The 22,051-nt window shown below is 46.0% G+C and overlaps 1 protein-coding gene across 1 annotated transcript; it reads left to right on the top strand.

The window, feature by feature from the left end:
- Positions 1-5,353: 5,353 nt before the first annotated feature.
- Positions 5,354-7,758, top strand: LOC141977487 (immunoglobulin kappa light chain-like). The gene is made up of 3 exons (XM_074939007.1): positions 5,354-5,420; positions 6,486-6,818; positions 7,439-7,758. The coding sequence occupies exons 1-3, from the start codon at positions 5,354-5,356 to the stop codon at positions 7,756-7,758; spliced, it is 720 nt and encodes a 239-aa protein (XP_074795108.1).
- The last annotated feature ends 14,293 nt before the right edge of the window (positions 7,759-22,051 follow it).

Consider the following 22,051-nt stretch of genomic DNA (forward strand, 5'->3'; position numbering starts at 1 on the left):
CAAAATGAGCTACAGCGAAAAAGAACTGAAATACCCACGGAGATATTCCAATTCCTTTCTTGTAAACCCTTTTCACTCATGTATTCAGAAACATGGTCATCTTACATATTTGAATATTCTAAAAAAACACCTGGAAATCATGTCTCATTGATGCCTAGCTCAAGGGAAGTTTAATACAGTATGGCACAAGCAGCCACACGGACCTCACTAGCCCGTGTCCCATATATGAGACTCAGGCTATTTCAACATCCATGAAATTTAGGAGAAGACAGCTACGACCTGAAGCTTGTCTGCATTTGTCATGGTGCTTAGAAATGTAAAATGTTATCGGAAGTAGCTGTGGATGGTTAATAGGAAAGTTTAAATTTTAAAAACACCTCATGCATTTTACATGTTATAAATGTGATCAGTCTAATTGGGAATGAATCACTTGGCTTCAATATTCTTTTTTTTTTTTTAATTCAGCTATTTGATAGTGTGTGGATGGCTTAAAAAAACACACGACATCCTGAGAATTTAACAAATTTATTTGAGCATAAGCTTTCGTGAGCTACAGCTCACTTCATCGGATGCATCAAATAAATTGGTTAGTCTCTAAGGTGCCACAAGTACTCCTTTTCTTTTTGCGAATACAGACTAACACGGCTGCTACTCTGAAACCTGAGAATTTAACATATTTGCCAATCTCCTGATCAAAAATAGGCTAAAGCAATCTGAATGTTTTGTAAAAATAATTTCTAAACTTTTCTCATCTAGCCAACCACCTGTACATTGAATTCCATCCCAAGGGGATATGGACCAGCAGAGATACTATGCCCTAAACACCAAAAGTTAGACAATGCTGAGACACACTTCATCCTACTGATGTTTATCCTATTATTATTTTATTTGTTACTTCTATAGTACTATAGGTATTTATAATACAGGTATGTTAATGATGTGATGCTGACATGCCCATATGAAATTCCTGTGAATCAAGCCAATAATCTGTGCTATAATTGTAACAGAGAAGCAATTCAGGCATCTCAGTAGAGCTGTATGGGAGAAGATTGCAATGCCATTGATTATGCCTTAACTGTTCCTCATTTTCTCCTTTCACTACTACTAAATTTACTTATTTGTATTTAAAATAAAAATCCTCAACTTTTAAAAAACTGCAACAAAACCATAGAGTGTTGTATGGCTACTGTTTATTTGCTTGGTCCCTATTAATTTAATTAAAGGCAATGGAGAGTATTTCACCCAGTTGCATTTCTTTTATATACATTCACTATAAAATTGATCTTCACTAATGAAAGTCCAGTGGATGTTAAATGTTAAGACAAAGTTTAAAGCTACTGTAGGCATTAGATTTTTATTTCTATGATAAAAAGCCCCTAACGCAGAGTCTAAACTGTTCTAACCAATTTTAGAAAGGGAGTCTGGGATATCTGAACTTTTAGGAGTCCATTCTTCAAGTTGATACACAGGAATTTACTATGCAAAACCCCTTAGTTAGAAGATGATTCAGATTATCTCAGCCAAACAGAAAGCATTGTTGTGTTTTCAAAACGCCAGAGTGTTTGCTGTAGCTAATAAATATACTCTCACTCCCAAAGAGCACCTTCCAGGAAAGAGAAGGATTCATTCGACATCTCTTTTCTTTTACATTTGAAAAATGCATAAATGAGGCTATCCATGTCCATTGACCCACCAGCACTTGGGACTCTCTTTGAAGTGCATGTCCCTGAAGCATAAAAATTGATGACAGGCTGCAGTCTAGAACTTTGAGTATTTTTAACATAGATCAGTCGTCTATCTCCAGGGTTTATCATGTCACCCAAAACTGCTGTATCTGAGTACCTGTCATATAAAAGTAATAGCAATAGCAGAGTCTCTAGTGGGCTTTAAGAAGTCTCTGGCTCTCCTCCCTACTGGGGATAAAAACTGAAGTTAGGGTTGGGATTTTGTTTTTAATTTTTTAGATTTTATTATTTTAGGTTTGTTTATTTAGTTAGGCTAATATTTTGCAGGGTGATGTTTTGACGGCTTGCGGGGGGTGGCGGGGGTTCTTTGTTTGTCTGGTTATTCGTTTTTGTTTTTTCAGTTAGCTGGGCTTTTCGCTTTGCTTGTTTGTTTAGTTGGGCTTTTTTGGAGGGAACAGGGTATCTGTGTTGTGAGCATCAAAATCATTTGCAAAAGCTCAGAGCTGGTTGCTGGGTTATTTGCATCTGCCTGTGGTCAGTGTCAACTCACTACTTTTGCCACTCTTGTTTTGTTTGTCAGAGAGCAAAACACTTTATTTTCTTGTTGTCTGTAATCACTTGTTGTCTAACGGTTTCACCACAAAAGAACCAGCTTTTGTTAATGAACTTCCTCGCTCACTGAACCACAGGGGAAAAAAATAGCGTACATGTTTTTGTAATGTAGATCTAAATATATCTCCTTATTTTTCTCTCTCTCTTATCTTCTGAAGATCATCTTAGCCCATCTGCACAAAAAGATGTTACGAAGCATTTGTAGATCTGTGGCCCTAGTCCTGCAGACATGTGCTAACTATATTCCCAGGAGTAATCCCATTGATTTCAATGGGACTCCTAAAGGGAATAAAGTAAAGCCCTGGCATAAGTATTTGCCTAAGGTTGTATTTATGAGGGCTCAGTGGGCCATATCGTGCCTTCCATGAGAAGATAGCACAATATGGTACAATACTCTTTGCATTCTCTGTCCCCTATGGCAGTGGCTCTCAACCTTTCCAGGCTACTGTACCCCTTTCAGGAGTCTGGTTTGTCTTGCATACCCCCAAGTTTCTCCTCACGCAAAAGCTACTTGCTTACACAATCAGACATAAAAATACACAAGTGTCACAGCACACTAGTACTGAAAAATTGCGGACTTTCTCATTTTTACCATATAATTATAAAATAAATCAATTGGAATATAAATCTTGTACGTACATGTCAGTGTATAGTATAGAGAGCAGTATAAACAAGTCATTGTCTCTATGAAATTTTAGTTTGTACTGACTTTGCTAGTGCTTTTTATGTAGCCTGTTGTAAAACTAGGCAAATACCTAGGTAAGTTGATGTACCCCCTGGTGGACCTCTGCGTATCCCCAGGGATACACGTACCCCTGGTTGAGAACCACTGCCCTATGGCATTTTCCCCAATAGTGACAACTGAACCTTAAGAGCTTTGGAGGATTAGCTGGGATATGTATCTGTCTGAAATGCTTTGGGTTGTGATTCTGAAGTCCTCACTCAGGCAAAATTTCCACCTACATCAATGGGAATTTTGCCTCATGAAGCAACAGGCTCTAGCCCTGAGTTTGGAAATAGGGCTGAAAACTCTGACCCAAACATATGATCCGAAGAGACTTTCCGCTCCTTGTTTGAGTCTGGTCAGAAATACTGTGACTCTCTGCATGGATTATCTATTTTTGTTTTCAGCTCAGAGCAGAGAGACAGGAAACAATTTTCTCAACTTCACCAAAGGTTATCAAACCGCAGGGGCGTTTCAGTTTGTGTTTAGCTCTAATTTAGTGCAAATTGTTTACATATCTCTCACCATCAACTGAATGTAACTCATTTAAATAATTCATATAAGTCTTACTAATGTTACCCAGAAAGCCTCTTTAAACCATTTCAAACAATGACCTTCCCGTGAAAGCTCCCGCTCAATGTAACATATAGTTGTAAAGTGGGGGTCCAACTTTTTATAGAATGAATTTGATTTAGCCTTAGCTGACAGACAGAGGGGTTGACCTTTCCTTGCAGCATGGGCATCTGCCTGCCTTTTGTCCAAGTGCTGCAGAGAAGAACTGGTCAGAAACTGGGGTGATTTTTACAAAGAAATTTTTGACGTTTTGTAGGAAAAAACTAAAACTTTTTGGTTTTCGGGTTTTCAACAAATAGTCGAAATTTTCTGAGGAAAGCAGATATTTTTTCAGCAAAAAAAATTCATTTTGTTTCAGATCCCACTTTTCCACTGAAAACGGTTGCGATGGAAAATCTCCCATCAGCCTCAAGGCCCTGCTGGGCTCCTCACTAATTCAATATGCCTGAGTAGCACCAGTTGTGAGAAATGCCCTTTTCCACTTTGAGCTTGGTAGGAGACTTCACCCTTTCTTTCAGATGATGAACTAACTGGCTGTAGTGACCCACATGTTCACCACCTCCCCTGGTTTTGGGACAGACAGTGGAAACAAGAGGTGGGTTAAACAAGCAACAAACTAAATGTCATGGCACAAATAAGGAGGAGATAGCGAGAAAGAAGATCAATAGTAATGGAAGAGCCAGATAACAGGCAGAGGCATTATATCCTCCCTGTGATGGGGTGTATAGACCCTACAAGACAGCAGACTCTAAAGGGTTAAGAAAGGAAGCAATCAGTTCCCCAGCTGCAGCTAAATGGCAGGTTTAACAGCTGGGATAAAAAGCTGCAACCCAGCTGGAATGGGGCAGCTGCCAAAGAGATTCTGGGTATGTCTACACTGCATGGCTGATCCAGGTCAGCTGACACAGGGTTGCAGGGCTCGGGCTCTGAGACCTTCCTTTCTTGCAGGGTCTCAGAGCCTGGCTCCAGCCTGAGCATCTATACTGAGATTGTATAGCCTCACAGCCTAAGCCCTGCAAGCCCGTGTCAGTTGACCCTAGTTCTGAGACTTGGCGCCGCAGGTTTTTTATCGCAGTGTAGATGTACCTGGAGAGGGACAGGGGAGGAGCTCCACAGGGTCAGATGGGAAAAAGCTGCCCAGGCAAATGAATTCCCTGCCAATACCTGTCAGGCACAGACATAGGAAGCAGCCCAGGGAGGCAGCTGGAGAGTTAAACAAAAATAAGTCTTTTTGACTGCCTAACATAGGATTCCTGGTCTGAGACCCAGAGGAAAGAGCAGGCCTGGGTCCCCCTGCCATCCCCTCTTGGAAGTGGGTAGAGACTGATGAGACACCAGACCTGGGTGGCAGCACTAATTTTACTTTTTGTTCCTGCTTTAATTTCCTTTGCTTCTACCTGCTGAAGAAGGGACTGAAGAAACCTGTAAAAGGGCCCCACCAGAAACAGGGGAGGAGAAGCCCTAAGGCAAGGGCTGGATTCCTGGGACTGCTGACTGGAGACCCACCCAGGACCAGCAGAACTGTGGGGTGAGGTCCCATATAACCCCTGAAGGAGAGCAACCTGGCTGAAGACTCAGAGGAAGGCTGAGTGATACAGCTTCCATCCCAGAATGGAGTACAAGAAATTGAGGCAGGAATGCAACTGTGATTCTACAATGGACTGCCAGGGGGCGCTCCAGGACCGAGTCCTGCCCACTACGCACCTCAGTCAGGCCACGTGCCATGGCATAGGTGGCATAGCAGGTTCTCATAAAGCCCATGACACCTCTACAGCCTCGTAAATGCGATGCCAAAAAGGCCCAATCCTACGCGGAGCCATGCCCCAGTGGGTGTTCTGGATGTGCACAGGTTGCAGGACTGGATCCAACCTGCAGAGTAAGGAGACTGGTGGTCCAACCTCTCCCATAGTCTGGAAACACATAAAAGGAGGCGTCAGTTCTGTCATTTCTGAAACAAGCTGCAGCTTTCACTTTGGTGATTTAAATGGCAAATAAATCCTCCAAGCCTGGCCTCCAGACGATCATTACCGTCTATCGATCCAGACGGTCATTGTTGCTATCAGTAAATACAGCAGAAGGATGGGTGGGTGCAGGAATTAACTCCCTCGGTTTTTCATACCATGTGCTGGATGCATTGTACCATGCAACACTGGCACATTAACCAACACTGCACACTATTCTGACCCTTTAGAAACCAACACTGCATGCTGTGTGTGGTAGAATATTTTCTTCTGTGTTGTCCTATATTTGGGTATTTATACTTACTCATAATCATTATGAGCCAAATTTTCAAAGGCATCAGACTTAAGGGCAAAAAATACCGTAGAAAATCAATGCAACTTAGGTGCTTTTGAAAATGTACTCTATAGTATATCAGGGTCTGATATTAATTCATCAACAGTCAGCATCCCTTGTGGGTTCCTCCCCACTCCTCTCCCCTCCCCTCCCCCCTCCCCCCCGATCAGTTGATATCCATCTACACCACAGCACACTCTCCTGGGCCGTATTCTTCATCAGAAATGACCCTTCACTGAAGCAGCGTATCAGACTTTCGTTGTGTTTTCTACAAACATGCTCTTTGCCAAGTATCTGATTTTCTCTTCCATGGGTAAAACTCCTTGTGTTACTGAACAGCATTCAGAAAATAGCCAGTGCAAGAGGATGTGGACTTTTGTGGTAGCTTAGCAGAGTTTTGCTTCATTTTAGGTGCACTTCCATTCATTTGTGCTAGCTTTAGCATGGTTTCTAGTAGTCACACTGCAGCCACTTTTACAGAGCATAAGTATTATCAGACTAAATCAGTTTTATTTTTGAACTATCCCATTTGTCTATGGCAGAGAGAGATCCAATGAAAGCTGACTATAATGACATAATCTGTTTTATTTCTGCAGTGTTGGGAGCACAGTTATCTCTGTACCCGACTCAGCAATTCCTGTTTGTCGAAATTAGTGCTACGGCAAAGATCCCCTGTTCTTCCAAAGAAAAACTGGAAGGAGGTGGCATTTCGGTTTATTGGTACAGGAGAAGAGAAGGTGAGGGGCCCACCTGCATCAAGAAGTGCTTAAATGATCAAAATATAAGTAAGTTTGCTTGCAAACCCGAGACACGCGGCATGACACTGGAAATCTACAATGTTCAGCAGAAGGAGTCTGGTGACTATTACTGTGCAGTTAAATCCAGCAGCTATCTGATTTTCGACAATGGAACCACACTGATTGTTGGAGGTAAGGAAAGATAAAGGTATAACTCAAGGGGAAAAGTGATTAACAATGCAGAGATGTTAAAAAAACCCAGGAAAATGGAACATGGTACAACTTTCAAAGCTGAAATGGTTGAAAAGGAGAAACTAAGGTGAAAAATAATAACTAAATGGAGCTGCTAAGAAGCAGATTCTGCATTTTTAGAGGACTCAGTTAAATTTTTTCCTTTAATGGTTAAAGATGACAGATTTTGTTAAAAAAAAAAAGCTCCTGAATAATAATAATAAACCCACTTCCCTCAGACCTCGTGCTTTTCACCAGTAGATCCCAAAGCACTTTAGTTTTACCCTCATCATTATTTATTGCTGCCAGATTGTTTTTGACCTAACAGCCACAAATGCATTTAGTAACAATTATTCTTTTCCTTCTGCAGAATTTTTTACTTTGAACGAATCCCCATCTCATGAGATTAACATTCCTAACGGCCGGTCCGTTACACTAGTGTAATTATATTGACTTCAGTGGAAGTGTACAATTGTAAGAAAGTAAAATTGGTGCCCTTAATTAGATAATAAACAGCCGGCAGGTCTGTTGTGAGTCAGACGTAGGATGGAACAATAAATTCTCTGCTTTATTCTGCTCAGACAGCTACACCAGCAGCAGCTGGGTTCTGCTTCTGGTTCCATCTCCCCACGGCCTCATTTCCACTGGGACGGTTGATCTGGCTTGCATTTTCCATGGAGTCTCCAATCCAGTCCAAATTTCCTGGAATATTTCTGGGGATCTGCAGGAACAGACGCTAAAGCGATCACTGAAAGCAAAGGATGGCTCCTTAATGTTCATAAGTCACCTTAGCATCCCAAAAGACACCTGGACAAGTGTGAAAATTTTCACGTGTGAAGTCAAATTCAACTCTTCTGGCAGCAGTGTTAAGAAAAGTGCCAGGTATTTTGAACGTGAGTGATTTTATATTTGCTTCTGGAACTAAAAGAAACTACGACTTTACTTAACCTGCAAGGCAAGTAAATAACGGATGACACAGAGAGAAGGCTGAAGTGTTTAATGCATTTTTTGCTTCAGTCTTCACTGGAAAAGTTAATTGTAACCAGTTGCTTAACACAATCAATATTAACAAAAAGGAGGAAGGATCTCAGGCCAGAATAGGGAAAGAACAGGTTAAAGAATATTTAGATAAATTGTATGTATTTAAGTCAGAGGGGCCTGATGAAATTCACCCTAGTGTGGTAGAGAGAGAGAGCCTGGAGCACTGGGGCTGGTGCAAGACCTGAGGCCTGAACTAGAGGCTGTGAACCAAAGTCAGGCCATGTATTAAAGCAGATGCTTACAAGTTCACTGTCCAGTACATGAACTTGGCAAAGTTGCTAAAACATAGGAACTCCTAGGAAGTACTAGGCACTAGATATTTACATAAATTCATTCCAGAAGGCTAGTACAGATCCACCCTAATCCAGTACAAGATAAGATGGTTTGACAGAATAATGAATAAGGATGTTTTGTCCGAGATATTAGGAACAAGATACAAGGGGAGGTAACAAACAGATGTCATGAGACACATAAGGTGGTACGAAAGTTGCTTATCCCGGTTGTTCGTCTTAGTCTATAAATTTTGGGGGACCTTGCCTTAATCCTTTGTGTGGCCGAGGGGACAGCAGAAATTCCCACTGCTGACTGAGCCGCTCCTTGCTAGGGGGCACTCACTGGTTAATGTACTTGTGGGAGCCATTAGGACTGTGACTTGAGGGCAATAAACTTGGCTGAGGGCCTTTGTCACCAATCCGAGAGCTGTGCCTGTAGTCTTTCCCTCTGAGCAATGTGGAGGTCTGCTGCATTGACAGGCTGTGCTCTCTGCTGGTGCTGATAACACCAGAGCTCCAGGGACAGGAGCACTGAGCAGTTGTAACAGCTCAGCAGCCTTGAGTGTGACAGCAACAACATTCCACCCTTCCACACCTAGAATACTTAAGGAAGTAGCTGATGCAACGTCATTAGTGATTATCTTCGAGACTGCATGAAGATGTTTTTAACTTTGAGGTTCTGGTGTAGTTAAGAACTTGAACATGCTACCTAGGGAGGCTGTGGAATCCCCATCACTGGAGGGTTTTAATAACAGGTTGGACAAACACCTGTCAAACACGGTCTAGGTTTGCTTTGTCCTGCCTCAGCACAGGCTCCTGGATTTGAGGTCTTCTCGAGGTCCCTTCCAGCCCTACATTGCTATGATCCTATGACTTGTAAACTACATTGGTGGAATCCTGGCCCCACTGAAGGCAATGACAAAAATCCCATTCACTTCAGTGGAACCAGGTTTGTAAATTAAGCCAAAGGGTTTAACGCAGTGGTTCTTAAACTTTTGTGGTGATGACCCCTTTCACACAGCAAGCCTCTGAGTGCGACCCCCTCTTATGAATTAAAAACACTTTTTTTATATTTAACTCTATTATAAATGCTGGAGGTGAAGCAGGGTTTGGGGTGGAGGCTGACAGCTTGTGACCCCCCAGGTAATAACCTCACGACCCTCTGAGGGGTGACGATCCCCAGTTTGAGAACCCCTGGTTTAATGAAACGGTGCAAACATGACTACCCCAGCTCCTGATGATCCACTGGAGCCTGCTTCCTCCACAGTCCATCCTGGCTGGTGTGTACTGCAGATATTGCACCATGTGGTGGCAGTTTTCCTGGTGGGGTTGATGGTGTCTCTGAGTCTGGCTTGGATTCGTGGCTGTTCCAGTCCAGGTAATCAACACATCACAGTCCATTCTAGATGGACAGACCGATAGGCTCAGCAGCCCTATTAATATTTGGGCTGACTTCTCACACAGACACAAACTGAAAACAGTTCTTTCAGTCCCTTCTGCTTGGCCTTGCTGAACATGTATTCCTTCCAGCTGCTCAGTAACTCTTCGGTAGAGAAAAGCCCTATATTCAGCCAGGGAGTCACTATTGCATCTGAGGACTGACACACTATTTATATCAGTCATCGTTTCCTTTATCACCCAGGGCCAATTTCCACCTGAAACAAGCAGGTGAAACTCCCATGGGAATCTCTGGGCAAATTCAGTTGAAGTAAACAGTGATGTAAATTACACAGCAGGAGCCTGATTACCCCATGAGTTGTAAATGCACAGCTCCCCATGAAGTGGCAGGATAATCTGGCTCTGGGTGTAAATTGGTGAGAAAACACATGTAGGGGGTGAAGTAGTTGCACTAATGGGCCTGTTGCCACTCTTTGACTCAAGCGGCCAGTCAAATTTCAGGGCCTTCGGGCTCCAGCTGGAACTAGAAATTGATGGACTCTCCTGTTTTCTTTGTTCATTCCTTGTAAATAAACAAGATTGCATCAAAGTCCTGCTTCTCAAATGCATGAGGAACCAAGAACAAAAGGGGAAGTTTCTTAGCTAACATCCCCGAGCCTCTTCAGCCAACACTGGGCCCAAAATATCTCTCTCTCTAGCTTTTCCCAGGGTCATGCTACTCACAGGCTCCTGCCTGGCTTTCCTGCTCTTTGCCTCTGCCTCTCTGTTCTTGTCTGTTCTCAGTGTCTGTGTGTTTTCCCTGCACACACCCCACACAAGCAATACTCAGCAAACCCCCTCTGCCCACTTAGTCAGTGTGGTTTCATAACTCCCTTTCGCCGTAGGTGGGGGCATTCTGATTAATTCAGTCCAAGAGCTACATTAATTGAAGGGTGCTTTCACACCTAATCGCAGAGGTTTGTAATCCAAACTGTCACAAGTACCTCTTAGCATAACACTACTGTTTGCTGGTTGTGCAAAAGGAGTGAATTCAGGACGCAGACCATTCGCCACTATAATTCTCCTGGAGCTGGATTTACACCCTGGATGAATTTGGCCCATTCTGTCTGTTTTGGGAATACGGTAAAGGAGGGAGAACTGCAGCCTCAGAGGAGTTAAAAGGTGCATTAAAAACTCTCTGAATCCTAAACTCTTTTTTCAGCCATGTGCTAAACTCTCAAAGCAAGGTTTCCACAATCGTTCGTGTGCTAATAATGTGCACCGTTTTCAAGAGGAGCATTCAGTAAAGCTTAGTAACCTCTTTGAAACCACCTGTGTCAAACTCAAACAGTTATCTGACCTTGCATGGAGGTAACTAATGGTACGAAATGTTGTCAAACAGGGTCAAAGGGTTTATGCCCAAGTGAAGTTTCAGTCAAGGAATCACAACCAGATCAGGATGCAGTGGCTGATGGAAGAGAAAAATCATAACCCACACTGGGATCCGAGTCTGGAAACTCACAGCTGGCTCACTGCCGACCTCGACGACGGCAGCCATTTTGTAAGGTGGTGTCTTTCTGTAAAAGCTGTTGGATTGTTGTTACTGCTTCTGCTCTTCACGGCTGCTGCGTGTGACTCAGCTGCAAAATATAACTCGAAAGTAACCTGACTTGTCCATCTAGAGTATAAACAGCAGGAAGTCACAGAAAGAACCACACCCGTGGAGGTGACAGATTTCCTGCTGCGATAGGAAAGACATTGTCATGCCTGTGAGGGAGCTGCTGGCCCCTTCCTGACACTTACTGGGGTTCTTTGGTCGGAAGAAAGGGGATGGGCCGATGAGAAACTGGCAGTCCTCAGGGCCAATGGGGAGAGACCGATGCTCCACGTCAGCTAGATTGACAGGGCAGGCAGTCCAATGAGCCGGCCAGGAGCCTGGAGGGCCCGTCCTCCTTCTGAGGTGGACCTGCCTACGGCAGAGTGAGTAGGGCCGAGCTAAGGGGAGAGCAGCCGGAGCCAGGGGGGCCAGGGAGCAGCCCAGACGGCAGAGCCAGGGGCTGGAGCTGGAGGACCCCGGAGCTGGGCTGGGGGCAGAGGCGGGGGCTGGAGCTGGAGGAGCCCAGAGCTGGGCTGGGGGCAGAGGCGGGGGCTGGAGCTGGAGGAGCCCAGAGCTGGGCTGGGGGCAGAGGCGGGGGCTGGAGCTGGAGGAGCCCAGAGCTGGGCTGGGGGCAGAGCTGGGGGCTGGAGCTGGAGGAGCCCAGAGCTGGGCTGGGGGCAGAGGCGGGGGCTGGAGCTGGAGGAGCCCAGAGCTGGGCTGGGGGCAGAGCTGGGGGCTGGGGCTGGAGGAGCCCGGAGCTGGGCTGGGGGCAGAGGCGGGGGCTGGAGCTGGAGGAGCCCAGAGCTGGGCTGGGGGCAGAGCCAGGGGCTGGAGCTGGAGGAGCCCAGAGCTGGGCTGGGGGCAGAGCTGGGGGCTGGAGCTGGAGGAGCCCAGAGCTGGGCTGGGGGCAGAGGCGGGGGCTGGAGCTGGAGGAGCCCGGAGCTGGGCTGGGGGCAGAGCTGGGGGCTGGAGCTGGAGGAGCCCGGAGCTGGGCTGGGGGCAGAGGCAGGGGCTGGAGCTGGAGGAGCCCGGAGCTGGAGGAGCCCAGGGCTGGGCTGGGGGCAGAGCTGGGGGCGGGGGCTGGAGGAGCCCAGAGCTGGGCTGGTGGCAGAGCCGGGGGCTGGGGCTGGAGGAGCCCGGAGCTGAGCTGGGGGCAGAGCCAGGGGCTGGAGCTGGAGGAGCCCGGAGCTGGGCTGGCGGCAGAGCCGGGGGCTGGGGCTGGAGGAGCCCAGAGCTGGGCTGGGGGCAGAGCTGGGGGTGGGGGCAGTGCAGGCCAGCTGCCGACAGGGAGCCAGGGCTGAGCTGCAGCTGGGAGCTGCGGAGCCGGAGCTGGGGAGTGGACGCCGGCCCTGCTGCACGTAACACCAGAGCCGAGTGCGCTGAGTGGCTGGCGAGAGTGAGGGGGACTGAGGGCAGAGGGCCCGGCTCAGGGAGACGTCACCAGACAAGAGACCTCGCAGGCCGGACTCGGAGAAGGGACATGAACTCGATGGGGAGTGGCAGCACTGGGGAGAAGGATCCTGCCACCTAGATCCTGAGGGCGAGTGGCCACCCCCAGAGCAGGGGTCTGATCCAGGGTATCACTGCAACACAGCCAGGGCTTGGGAAGGAGGCCTGGGAAGTGTGAGGAACAGGTTGTGAGCTTCCCTGACATCCCAGAGCCGGCTGGTTGTGGTGTTTCCTGTGTCTACAGGGTGGGGTTCCTTGTTCTCTTTAACCTTTCCCATTTTTTCCCTATTTTTTTTTTACAGTTGTTGTTTAGTGGATTGCATTGGGTTTGAACTGTATGTAATGATCCATGGGTCAGGGAAGCGTGCGGTGTGGAGAGAGGACCCCAGAGTGCGGACACCCTCACCCCTGTCCCATGCAGCAAAGTCCTCACATCCCCGACAAGACTGGGGCTTCAGCCTCCCAGGAATCCTGGGCCCAGCCTTGTTGGCATTATGACAACTCTGCCGCATGGGAGACTGGAAGGGGAGTCCTCAAGGTCAGACAGGCATCTGGGTAAAGGGAGTTGGAGTGAGGACTCAGATCCGTTCGCTGGCCGATTCCATCGGGTTAGTGTATAAGCTAGGAAAGTTCCCCACAATAGTGGGACCATTCCCCCAATTACATACAGGTATCTTTGCAACATATTGGTACATTTAGGGACAAATCCCTCTCTCTCTGTGGGAGCAAAGGGTCGTTGACAGTGTCATTTCATAAAGGGTGTCAGGACTGCAGGAGCCTGCATGTGACCTACGTTGCACCCTGTTTGCTTCAGAACTTGGAGTGGCTCCACCACCGTTTTGTGACCCGTGAAGGAGACGATTCCTCCCCTCCTCCCCCTGAGCTCAGTTACTCAGGCTGTGTGCTGGTAACAGGAGTTGGGGCTTAGGGCCTGCCTTATTCACACAGGCAGTCACCGTGAACTTAGCTACGCTCATGTCTAATCGAGTCCTTAGTGGTTTTGAAAGGGTAGGTGGGAGAAACTGAACATCCACCTGACTGGGTGTGAGACTCAGGTGTGTTACCTGTGGCACAAGCAGGACCAGAAAAATCTAGATGCAGAACCAGCCTTGGCCCCCTGACGCACACAGCAGATGGAAGGGGCAGAACCAGACAGAAGTGACACTTTCCAGCTGGGTGGAGGTTGCTTTTGGCTGCCTCCTAGGAGCTGCCATCAACAGGACCATGCCGCCTGGCCAGCAGTATCGTTCCATGGTGTGAGGGGAGATGATGAATGGGAAACTGTGTCTGAACGGAGCTGTGTGAGGTCAGGCTCTGTCCGCATCCCTGTCCTGGAGCAGCTACTCCAACAAATTCCTCGGGAAACTGCTGTTTTTCCTGAAGGGCTCAATCCACAGGGCCTCGTGCCAACACCCATCTATCTTCTATCAGTAACAGCTTTATCAATGGGAGGGGCTCCCCCAGCCACGGAGCCTGCACGTGCTGCCTGGTTGGATCCTAACTCCTCATTTTGAAGCTGTAATTCTAAATGTTGCTCATTAAAAAATATGCCACGTCCTCCCTCATGTTTCCGTTCCTTTCTCTAGCAGCTGAGATGCATGAAGCTCAGCACATTATATATGACAGGTGACTTCTACTTTCTTTGGGCCCGATACTGCTCTCACTGACGCTGGTGTATACCAGTGCAGAGGAACTCTGCTGAAGGCAGTGGAGTTACTCTGGGTTTACAGGTGTCACTGAGAGCAGAAGATGGCCTTTTGTATTTCATTTGGGGCCAGGCGATGAACCTCTCACTCCCGTTGGGGAGCCATTATTCACAGCAGGAGTGCTGCTGAAGTCCTAGGGACTGTTCACATCCGTAACTTCTCACCCGTGTGGCTACAGGTGTTACAATCTGACCCTTAACATACATGTTCTGTTATTGGATGCTAAACCAGCCCTGTCGCTCACCACGAGTGGCCGTAAAAATGTGAAGACACAGGCCTGATTGTGATCTAAGTACGGACCCCAGTGCCACAGCACAACCTGCCTTGGGCTGGGATCCCTTTAGATTGTTCCCTCCACACATGGTGAGTGCTTGGATGGAAACCTCCTCCAGTATAGTAAGTAGCTTCACAAATTCAGTGGGTGACACTGTCACCCTCAATCAGAACCAAATTCCCATCATGGTGATAAGGGATGCTATGGTGCAGGAAGTATGTAAATCCAATCCCCCCTCAACCTACAGTCGATTCTGCACAGCTTTCTTGCAAGAATGGAGGTGTCAACCCAGAATATGGGTTCAGAGAAATGACTAAGGAAGGGGTTGTATTTCAAGGAAATTCATATCACATTATAGCACATTACAAACATGAGACTTTCTATATTTCTCTCGCTTTCTCTTTCATTCTTTCTTTCTGCATCTCCTGTTTTAAAAAAAACATACGCCATTTTTGTGAGACTCAGTCACAGAGGAGCATTTCTGTTACTGTACATCAGAGTCGCATATTCAGTCTGAAACAGAAAAAGGAAAGATCAGATATTAATTTTATTTGGAAAGTTCAAAAGGCATCAACTGATCAGGTTTTGTTTGATAAGAATGTGAAAAACATATTTCAATGGTGCAGATTTCTTGGTTGTGGTCTTTTGTCCTGGTAGCTGAGTTCAGTGGCTGGCAGGGTCGGTTCCAGTTTTTTTGCCGCTCCAAGCAGCGAAGGAAAAAAAAATAAAGAAAAAAAAAGAAGACAAACCCGATTGAGCTGCCACCGAAGGGCTGCTGAAGAGGAAGAGAGGGAATGAAGGACCTGCTGCTGAATTGCTGCCGAAGACCCGGACGTGCCACCCCAATAACAGATGGAGCGCCGCCCCTTTCTATTGGCCGTCCCAGGCACCTGCTTCCTTCGCTGGTGCCTGGAGCTGGCCCTGGTGGCTGGATGGTGTTGGTGGCTTGTGATATACATAAGGTCAGATTAGAAGTTCTGGTGGTCGCTTACAGAAATATACACTGCACTATTTCCCTACCCCTGACCTGCAGCCACCTCTGGGGTGGAATCCAGGAGTTCTTCGGTACTAATAACCCTACACAACACTTCTACTAGAAGAGCAGAGAAGAATAAATTCAAATGAAACCTCTGTGAGTTCAGGAGGCAAAGTGTAGACGCTAGGGTTGGAAATTGGCCAAGACACTGGTTCTAATCCCCTGTTGTTAATACAGTGTATCTTTCTGACATACCAATGGTGGAAAAAGCAGTTTACCTGTGGCATCTGCCTCATAGGTATTTCCTTCTGTCTTTGCACAGCTCTCCCTGATGGATGAAACAGACAAGGGGATAGTTATAGGGATGTGTGATGAGTTTCTGCTTTATAGCACAGTTATGACTGAGTTACCTCTGATGGGGCACTTTCTCCAGAGCAAGATCAACAGCTGGATGAGGAGAAGGATGAAAATACAGGGCAGCCCCGCGTAGAACACAATCCTACAGTCTCCTGCAGAGAGAAGTGATGCTGAGAATGGAAAACTGCGAGCAAAACAGATGGGCAAAAGGAGGTCTTTTCCCCAGAACTCCACGTTCATTCCTCTGTGCTCTGTAGCATGTTGCCCACCTGTATGTGGAGGCTATGGGATGTGGAAAGGACAGGGGACAGTGGCCTTACAAAAATTGTAGTAGCCAACGATCTGCCATGCAAATTCCCTTTTCTTCCCTCTACCCCTCATAATTCCTCTAATGTGTGGATCACTGAGTTTTGTGATCAGATTCCATGTGGTTCCTTTTTTCCCAGCACAAGCTTGCAGGAAAAGCAGAGGCAATTAGGAAATTAAATGTCCAATTGGCAGGCTGGACACACTCATCTGTGCCACCTGGAATTTGTTTGGCAGGTGAAGAGCTCATCTACATGTTTATGTTTTGCCACTGTAACATTGCCGGCATAACTCCTCCTGGCTCAGGAACTGAAATAAGCTGTGCTGGTGTAAGGCACCTTTATCCCGGTATAACTGCGTCCACACTGAGGCTTTTACTGGCATAGTCATGTCAGCAAAAATTTACATCACTGCCCAACAGAGTTACCCGGTAACAGTGGAGACCAGCCCTACTCCTGCTGGCTTGCACTGGACATCATTCCACTGAGTCATTTTAGCCTGAGACAGCCTGCTCCAGTGATGAGTGCAATAGAATCAAGTTATTTAGGGGATAGCTCAGAATCCTAGAGGCCACAGTTGGAGATGACCTTGTTTCAGGGGGTGCCCTCTAGCTCCCTCCTGACCACAGCAGAATTTTTCCCTATATTATAGTGGCTAACGTTTGTCCAGTCCTCTTTATTGGGGCTGTCAGCCCTGCCTCTGGGCAATTGTTCCATTATCTGTTAGATCTTGCTGTCAGGAAGCCATTCCTGACATTCATCCTGCTGTTCCCTCTGTTGATTTCCTTCCTGATGCGCCGTTATTCCCCTTTGGCTCACTCCAAGTGACCCTTCTGTGTCCTTGCTGTGCTTCAGGCTGCTTGACCAGAAACCCAGTTCACACCACTGAGGGTTGAAAAATGAAGGTTTTCAGAAGGGCTGGGGGTGGGAAAGTGGGTGACGGGGGAGTGGCCATAACTGTAACTGCCTCCACACCTCAAGCACCTTCTCAGAGGTTTCCAAAACCTCTGCTCGCTCCCATTAGTTATCATTCCCCTGAGCCATCCCATGTGATTCTATTTCTCTAGCTTGGAGTAATGTTGCTGACTCTTGGTGCCCAGATACCACGGTGAGGGGCATAGCATAAATGCTAGGTAGGTTAGGTTAGGTTTGATGATAGGATACTGGACCTGTTTCCTTGGAGACTGTAACATTGATGCTTCTCCCTGTGCTGCTCTCCTTGGCTGTACAAGTGCAGATTGTCTCCTGGTTCCACGTCTCAGAAGGGATTGTCATTAGGCTCCAAACACTAAAGACCCCTTTACCTTCTATGGCTCCAGCATCCGTCTGACTGTCAGACGCCTCCTCACCAGTGTGCCAAAGAAATCAGAGAGCAGGCAGAGCAGAGGAATGACGGGGGGAAGCTCAGCATCCTCTGGGTTGGAGGGAACCAGGATGGAAAGGCTCGGCTCGGAGGCATCTAAAAGAGAGTTGAGTCACCAAAAATAGAGACTGGGAAGAACCTGTCAGCAGTAGCTCAGCTAGTCCATACCCTGCTGCTACCCTTACCCCACCAGTGCAGCATGTTTCTAATGCTTTTTTCTGCCTGTTTTCAGTGTCTTACACTAGCAGTTTTCAACCTTTTTTCATTTGAGGACCCTTACAAAATTTTGAGTGGAGGTGTGGACCCCTTTGGAAATCTTGGACTAGTCTGCAGACCCCCACGGGTCTGAAGAGCACAGGTTGAAAACCACTGTCTTACACTATGGAGCATCCACCTTGGGAGACTCCCATGATCCATCGCCTTTCAGAAGTTTGTACGAATATGATCATCAAGGATGATTTGCTCAGTGCCGACAATATGTTTGGTTAGGTAGAAATGCAGAAGAAGAGCTGGTCAAGTATGGTGGTGAGGACACCAGACCAGGAGTCAGGAGGCCTGAAATCCATTCCCAGCTCTGTGTCTGACTTACTCTGTGACCTTGGAGACAAGGTCATATTGCATCTGTGACTCATTCCCCAAATGTAAAGTTAAGGAAACACTACTATCTATGGAAGAAAAGCCCTGACAGAGGAACCTTTCTTGTTTAAATATGATAGTCATTCTACATTTTCCTATTATTACATTCATCCCATTTGTCTGAGATACAGCCTCCAGTAGCACGCAAAATAATTCCATGCCTTCTTCTTTAGGTACAGTCTTTGGAATATTTGCACAGAGTGTGGATCAAAAATATATAGATAGTAGTAGCTGTACATTGAATTATTATGTTCAGTTCATACTGTGCTGCTTGAGAGACAATGAATAGTGCCCTGTATGAAAACGTTGGGGGAATCATTTCATGAAGCTTGGTGAATGCCTGGAAAAGAACCTGATTAATATTGAAGTTTTAATAGGATAGGAGGACAGGTGAAACATACCCCATGTCCTAGGCTCAGACAGTTTCAGTAGGAATCATCAGCAAGTCTGACTATCAAATCTGATTCCTAATGTAACATACCAACTAGAAGGCAGGGAAATAGCACCTTGCACTTACAAGGTGCTTTTCATCCATAGGTCTCAAAGTGCTTTTACATAGGAGACTCATTGTCCCATTATACAGACGAGGAATCTGAGATGCAGAGAAATTAAAGGTCAGATTTTCCAAAATTTCCCAGGTTTTGATCACAGCGTTTTAAAAGTCCCGTCATTTATTTGGGCACCTAAATGGGAGCTGTTGGGTGCTGATTTCTTTTAATCACCCCCCCTGTGCCCAGTGTTTCAGGAACAGAATCCAGGTCTCCTAATTTCCAACCCTATGCCCTGGGTCATTGTCTGCACCGTGCTGCCTCTATGCACAAATGCTGAAGGCTTAAAGCTGAAACAGAGGGATCGGTCACAACCTAGCCAAAAAAAGATGATTTTTTCAAACACCACCTAGCATTACGTTATCATTGTTCTGAGGCACTGAAAACTCACCTGTGACAATTAGTCTGGTCCCATTCCCAAAGTTGGGCTGTAGATACACAGAGGCAGAGAGGCCACAGTAATAAACCCCTGAGTCATCTCTTTGTACATTACTGATAAGTAGAGAAAATGTGTTTGCCGTAAAGTTCACATTACTCAAGTATTTTCCATCTAAAGATTCAGACTGAGAACTCTGATGAATCCCATGCAAACTTCCATTTTGTTGTTCCTTGTACCACCGAACTCGCCATTCTTCTTTTGATATTCTATAGTCCAGATGTGCAGTGTGTCCAGAGGTCAGCCACAGCTGTGCTGGGCTTTGCAGGATTTGTATCCCTTCTTCCGAGGCAGCCACTATACAGAGGAAGAAAGGAGTGTGTTAATATAGTGAGCACTAGACAAGCCTGGGCTTTTGCAATACACTTTACAGAGCAGATGATCCAAGAATAATATAAAGCACATATTTATTAAATATTCATTTTAATTTTTCTCTATTTCTAGCCATTTGTTTTGTTAGGATTCATGTAGCCTGTGCAGGAATTACTGTAATGTAACAACAAAAAACAACCTCAGAGTTCAGAACCCAGGGGTACATTCTTCCAGTTCCCAGCACTAATCACCAGGCTACACATCCCCTCTTGAACTTACCAAAATCAATGGTAAAAACCCTTCATTTGACTATATTGTACATGGGAGAGGCTTTTACTAACATAACCCTTTGTGTTTCAAATTCTCTCTTTGATCATTCTGCAGAAAAATACATCAGAACATATGTAAGACATCAGCATAAAAGAAAAATAAATTTTGCACCCCAATTCAGGATATTAACTAGAAACTATTCTCAAGGTGTCAATATCTGGCATTCAGGTTTTTTAAAATAGAATATTTCATCACCTTTCCTTAGATTTCAATTGATGGACTAAAAGATGTGAATTTCTCTCTCACCAGGCTGATGTTAGAATCTCTTGGAATTGCAGAAGGACGTTATGCATAAAGTTAATTGTTTTTAGGGTGGTAGAGAAGAAGCATGAAATAAATCAGGCTAAAATACTTACTCCGCAGATAGACTAAAATCATCCCAACTATGTGGTGGGACATCTTGTGCCGTTCTTCAGTAATAAATAGGTGATGCTGTGAGACAGACAGACGCCTGCTAGCTAATGGATCTCTTGATGAAAGACTTTGTCACGTGGAGAGGAAAATGTTCTGTTTCCTCTTAAAGATCTGTGGGGCAACATGCATGACAAAGGAAGAGGGTCAGGAGATATTAATAACCCCATTCAAAACCTGCTCTGAGAACCAGCAGAGCAAACCTGGGAGAAAATATTCCTTTGCCTCCAAAATCTATAAGAGAAGAAGTTCAAGCTCAGACTGGGTAACAGCATGGTGTGTGTCTCAGATGGAATATTTGTGTTATAATTGGATGCCCATAACAAGACATTCTTCTGACTGCAATTCAGGTGGAATATTTTCTCTGCTTCAGGGATTGATAAGGTCAGATGGTATGAGCATCAATAAAAAGGCATAAAAAGATTCATGAAAACTGTGTTAAAATTGTGATTTATCACTTTTAATTTCAGGGTTTTTTCCTGGTCCTGCTTTTTGTTTGTGGGGAAGTGTGCAATCTGGGAGCAGCAGCAGTCAGTCTGGAAAGAGCCAGCCTAGAAAAAGATAGGTGAATTTTGTCTCTCTGCCTTATGGAGCAGCCTGTTTTGTCTCTCTCTGTTTTTGGTTACTGTGTGTTATCATTCTGGATTCTAATCATTCTGGATGAAAGTGTGGTGGAGTCACCCCACTCTGGAAAATTTGGGGGCAAAACCTACTTTTAGGACACTTATTTCAGATATGTGCATAATGCATCTTACTTAACGCAATGTGCAAAATGCTTTTTGGAGAGAACAAAATGAAATGCCCACTAAGAGATTCCAAATCCATGCCCTCTGAACAGTTGTCACCCCCGCAATCTGTGGCTTGCCTTCACTTGAACATTAAGGCTGAGAGTTGCAAAGTTCCATTGGGAATGTGATTGGCCAGATGAATTGAGCACCGAAATTGCACTTTCAAACCTCAGCCTGAATAAAATCCTTCTGCAAATCAGGCCAAAACCTTGGCTGAGCCCACTCTCCTATTCTCCCATGTTCATTTTCAGGCCATATATAAGCTGGCCAAGCCTGGAGGTTGCTCTAAACTGCACCAGCAGGTCACGACTCCCAAAGAGCCGTTTGCCAGCTGGGGACACCCCGAGTGCAGACTGCTCCTGCCACATGACACGCCAAGGGCTGTTGGCTGCAAGGGCTGGCTGTGTTGCCTTAACACCCCCTGACACGTGCAGCTAGTTCCTGCTCCCTTGGTGTCATGGGAGCAGCACCAAGGGACCAGGATGAGGGCCTGGTTCTGACCCGTGTCTCATTGATACCTAGCTCAAGGGGACGTTGAATGTGGTGCAAACACCTTTCCTGGCCTAACTGGTTCACTGGGACTTCAGCACATGCTTGAAGAGAGGAAAGATGGTGCAGTTGTTAAGGTGCTAGCCAGGGATTTAGGGGCTTTCCATTAAATCCCTGCTCTGCCACAGGCTCTATGTGTTGCCGATCACTTACATCCCAATGACTTTCAAGCCTGAGTCCCTGTTGAAAGTGGGACTCTGCCTCCCAAATCACTTAGGGGCTTTTGAACATGTTACCCCAAGTCTCTCTGGGCCTCCACTCCCCAGCTGTAAAATGGGGATATTTCCTCCCTTTTCTGCAGCAGGGTGGTGAGAAGAAATAAGTACACAGCTAAATTAACAGAGCTTTGCTGAACTGGGGACCTAGTGCCATAGATGTGCTTTGTACAGCTACATTAGCATCGTACTATAAAAAAGTCCTATTGACCAGGCGAATCAACTTAGCTAGAATTCAGGCTATGTTTTTGG

Source organism: Natator depressus, chromosome 24, assembly GCF_965152275.1.
Source record: "Natator depressus isolate rNatDep1 chromosome 24, rNatDep2.hap1, whole genome shotgun sequence".
Classification (NCBI taxonomy): domain Eukaryota; kingdom Metazoa; phylum Chordata; order Testudines; family Cheloniidae; genus Natator; species Natator depressus.

Excerpts from the sequence above, each read along its gene's own strand:
- LOC141977487 (XM_074939007.1), top strand. The coding sequence starts at position 5,354 with ATGACACCTCTACAGCCTCGTAAATGCGATGCCAAAAAGGCCCAATCC. Across the intron at positions 5,421-6,485 it reads CTACGCGGAGCCATGCCCCA|TGTTGGGAGCACAGTTATCT; the intron begins GTGGGTGTTCTG and ends TTATTTCTGCAG. Across the intron at positions 6,819-7,438 it reads AACCACACTGATTGTTGGAG|ACAGCTACACCAGCAGCAGC; the intron begins GTAAGGAAAGAT and ends TATTCTGCTCAG.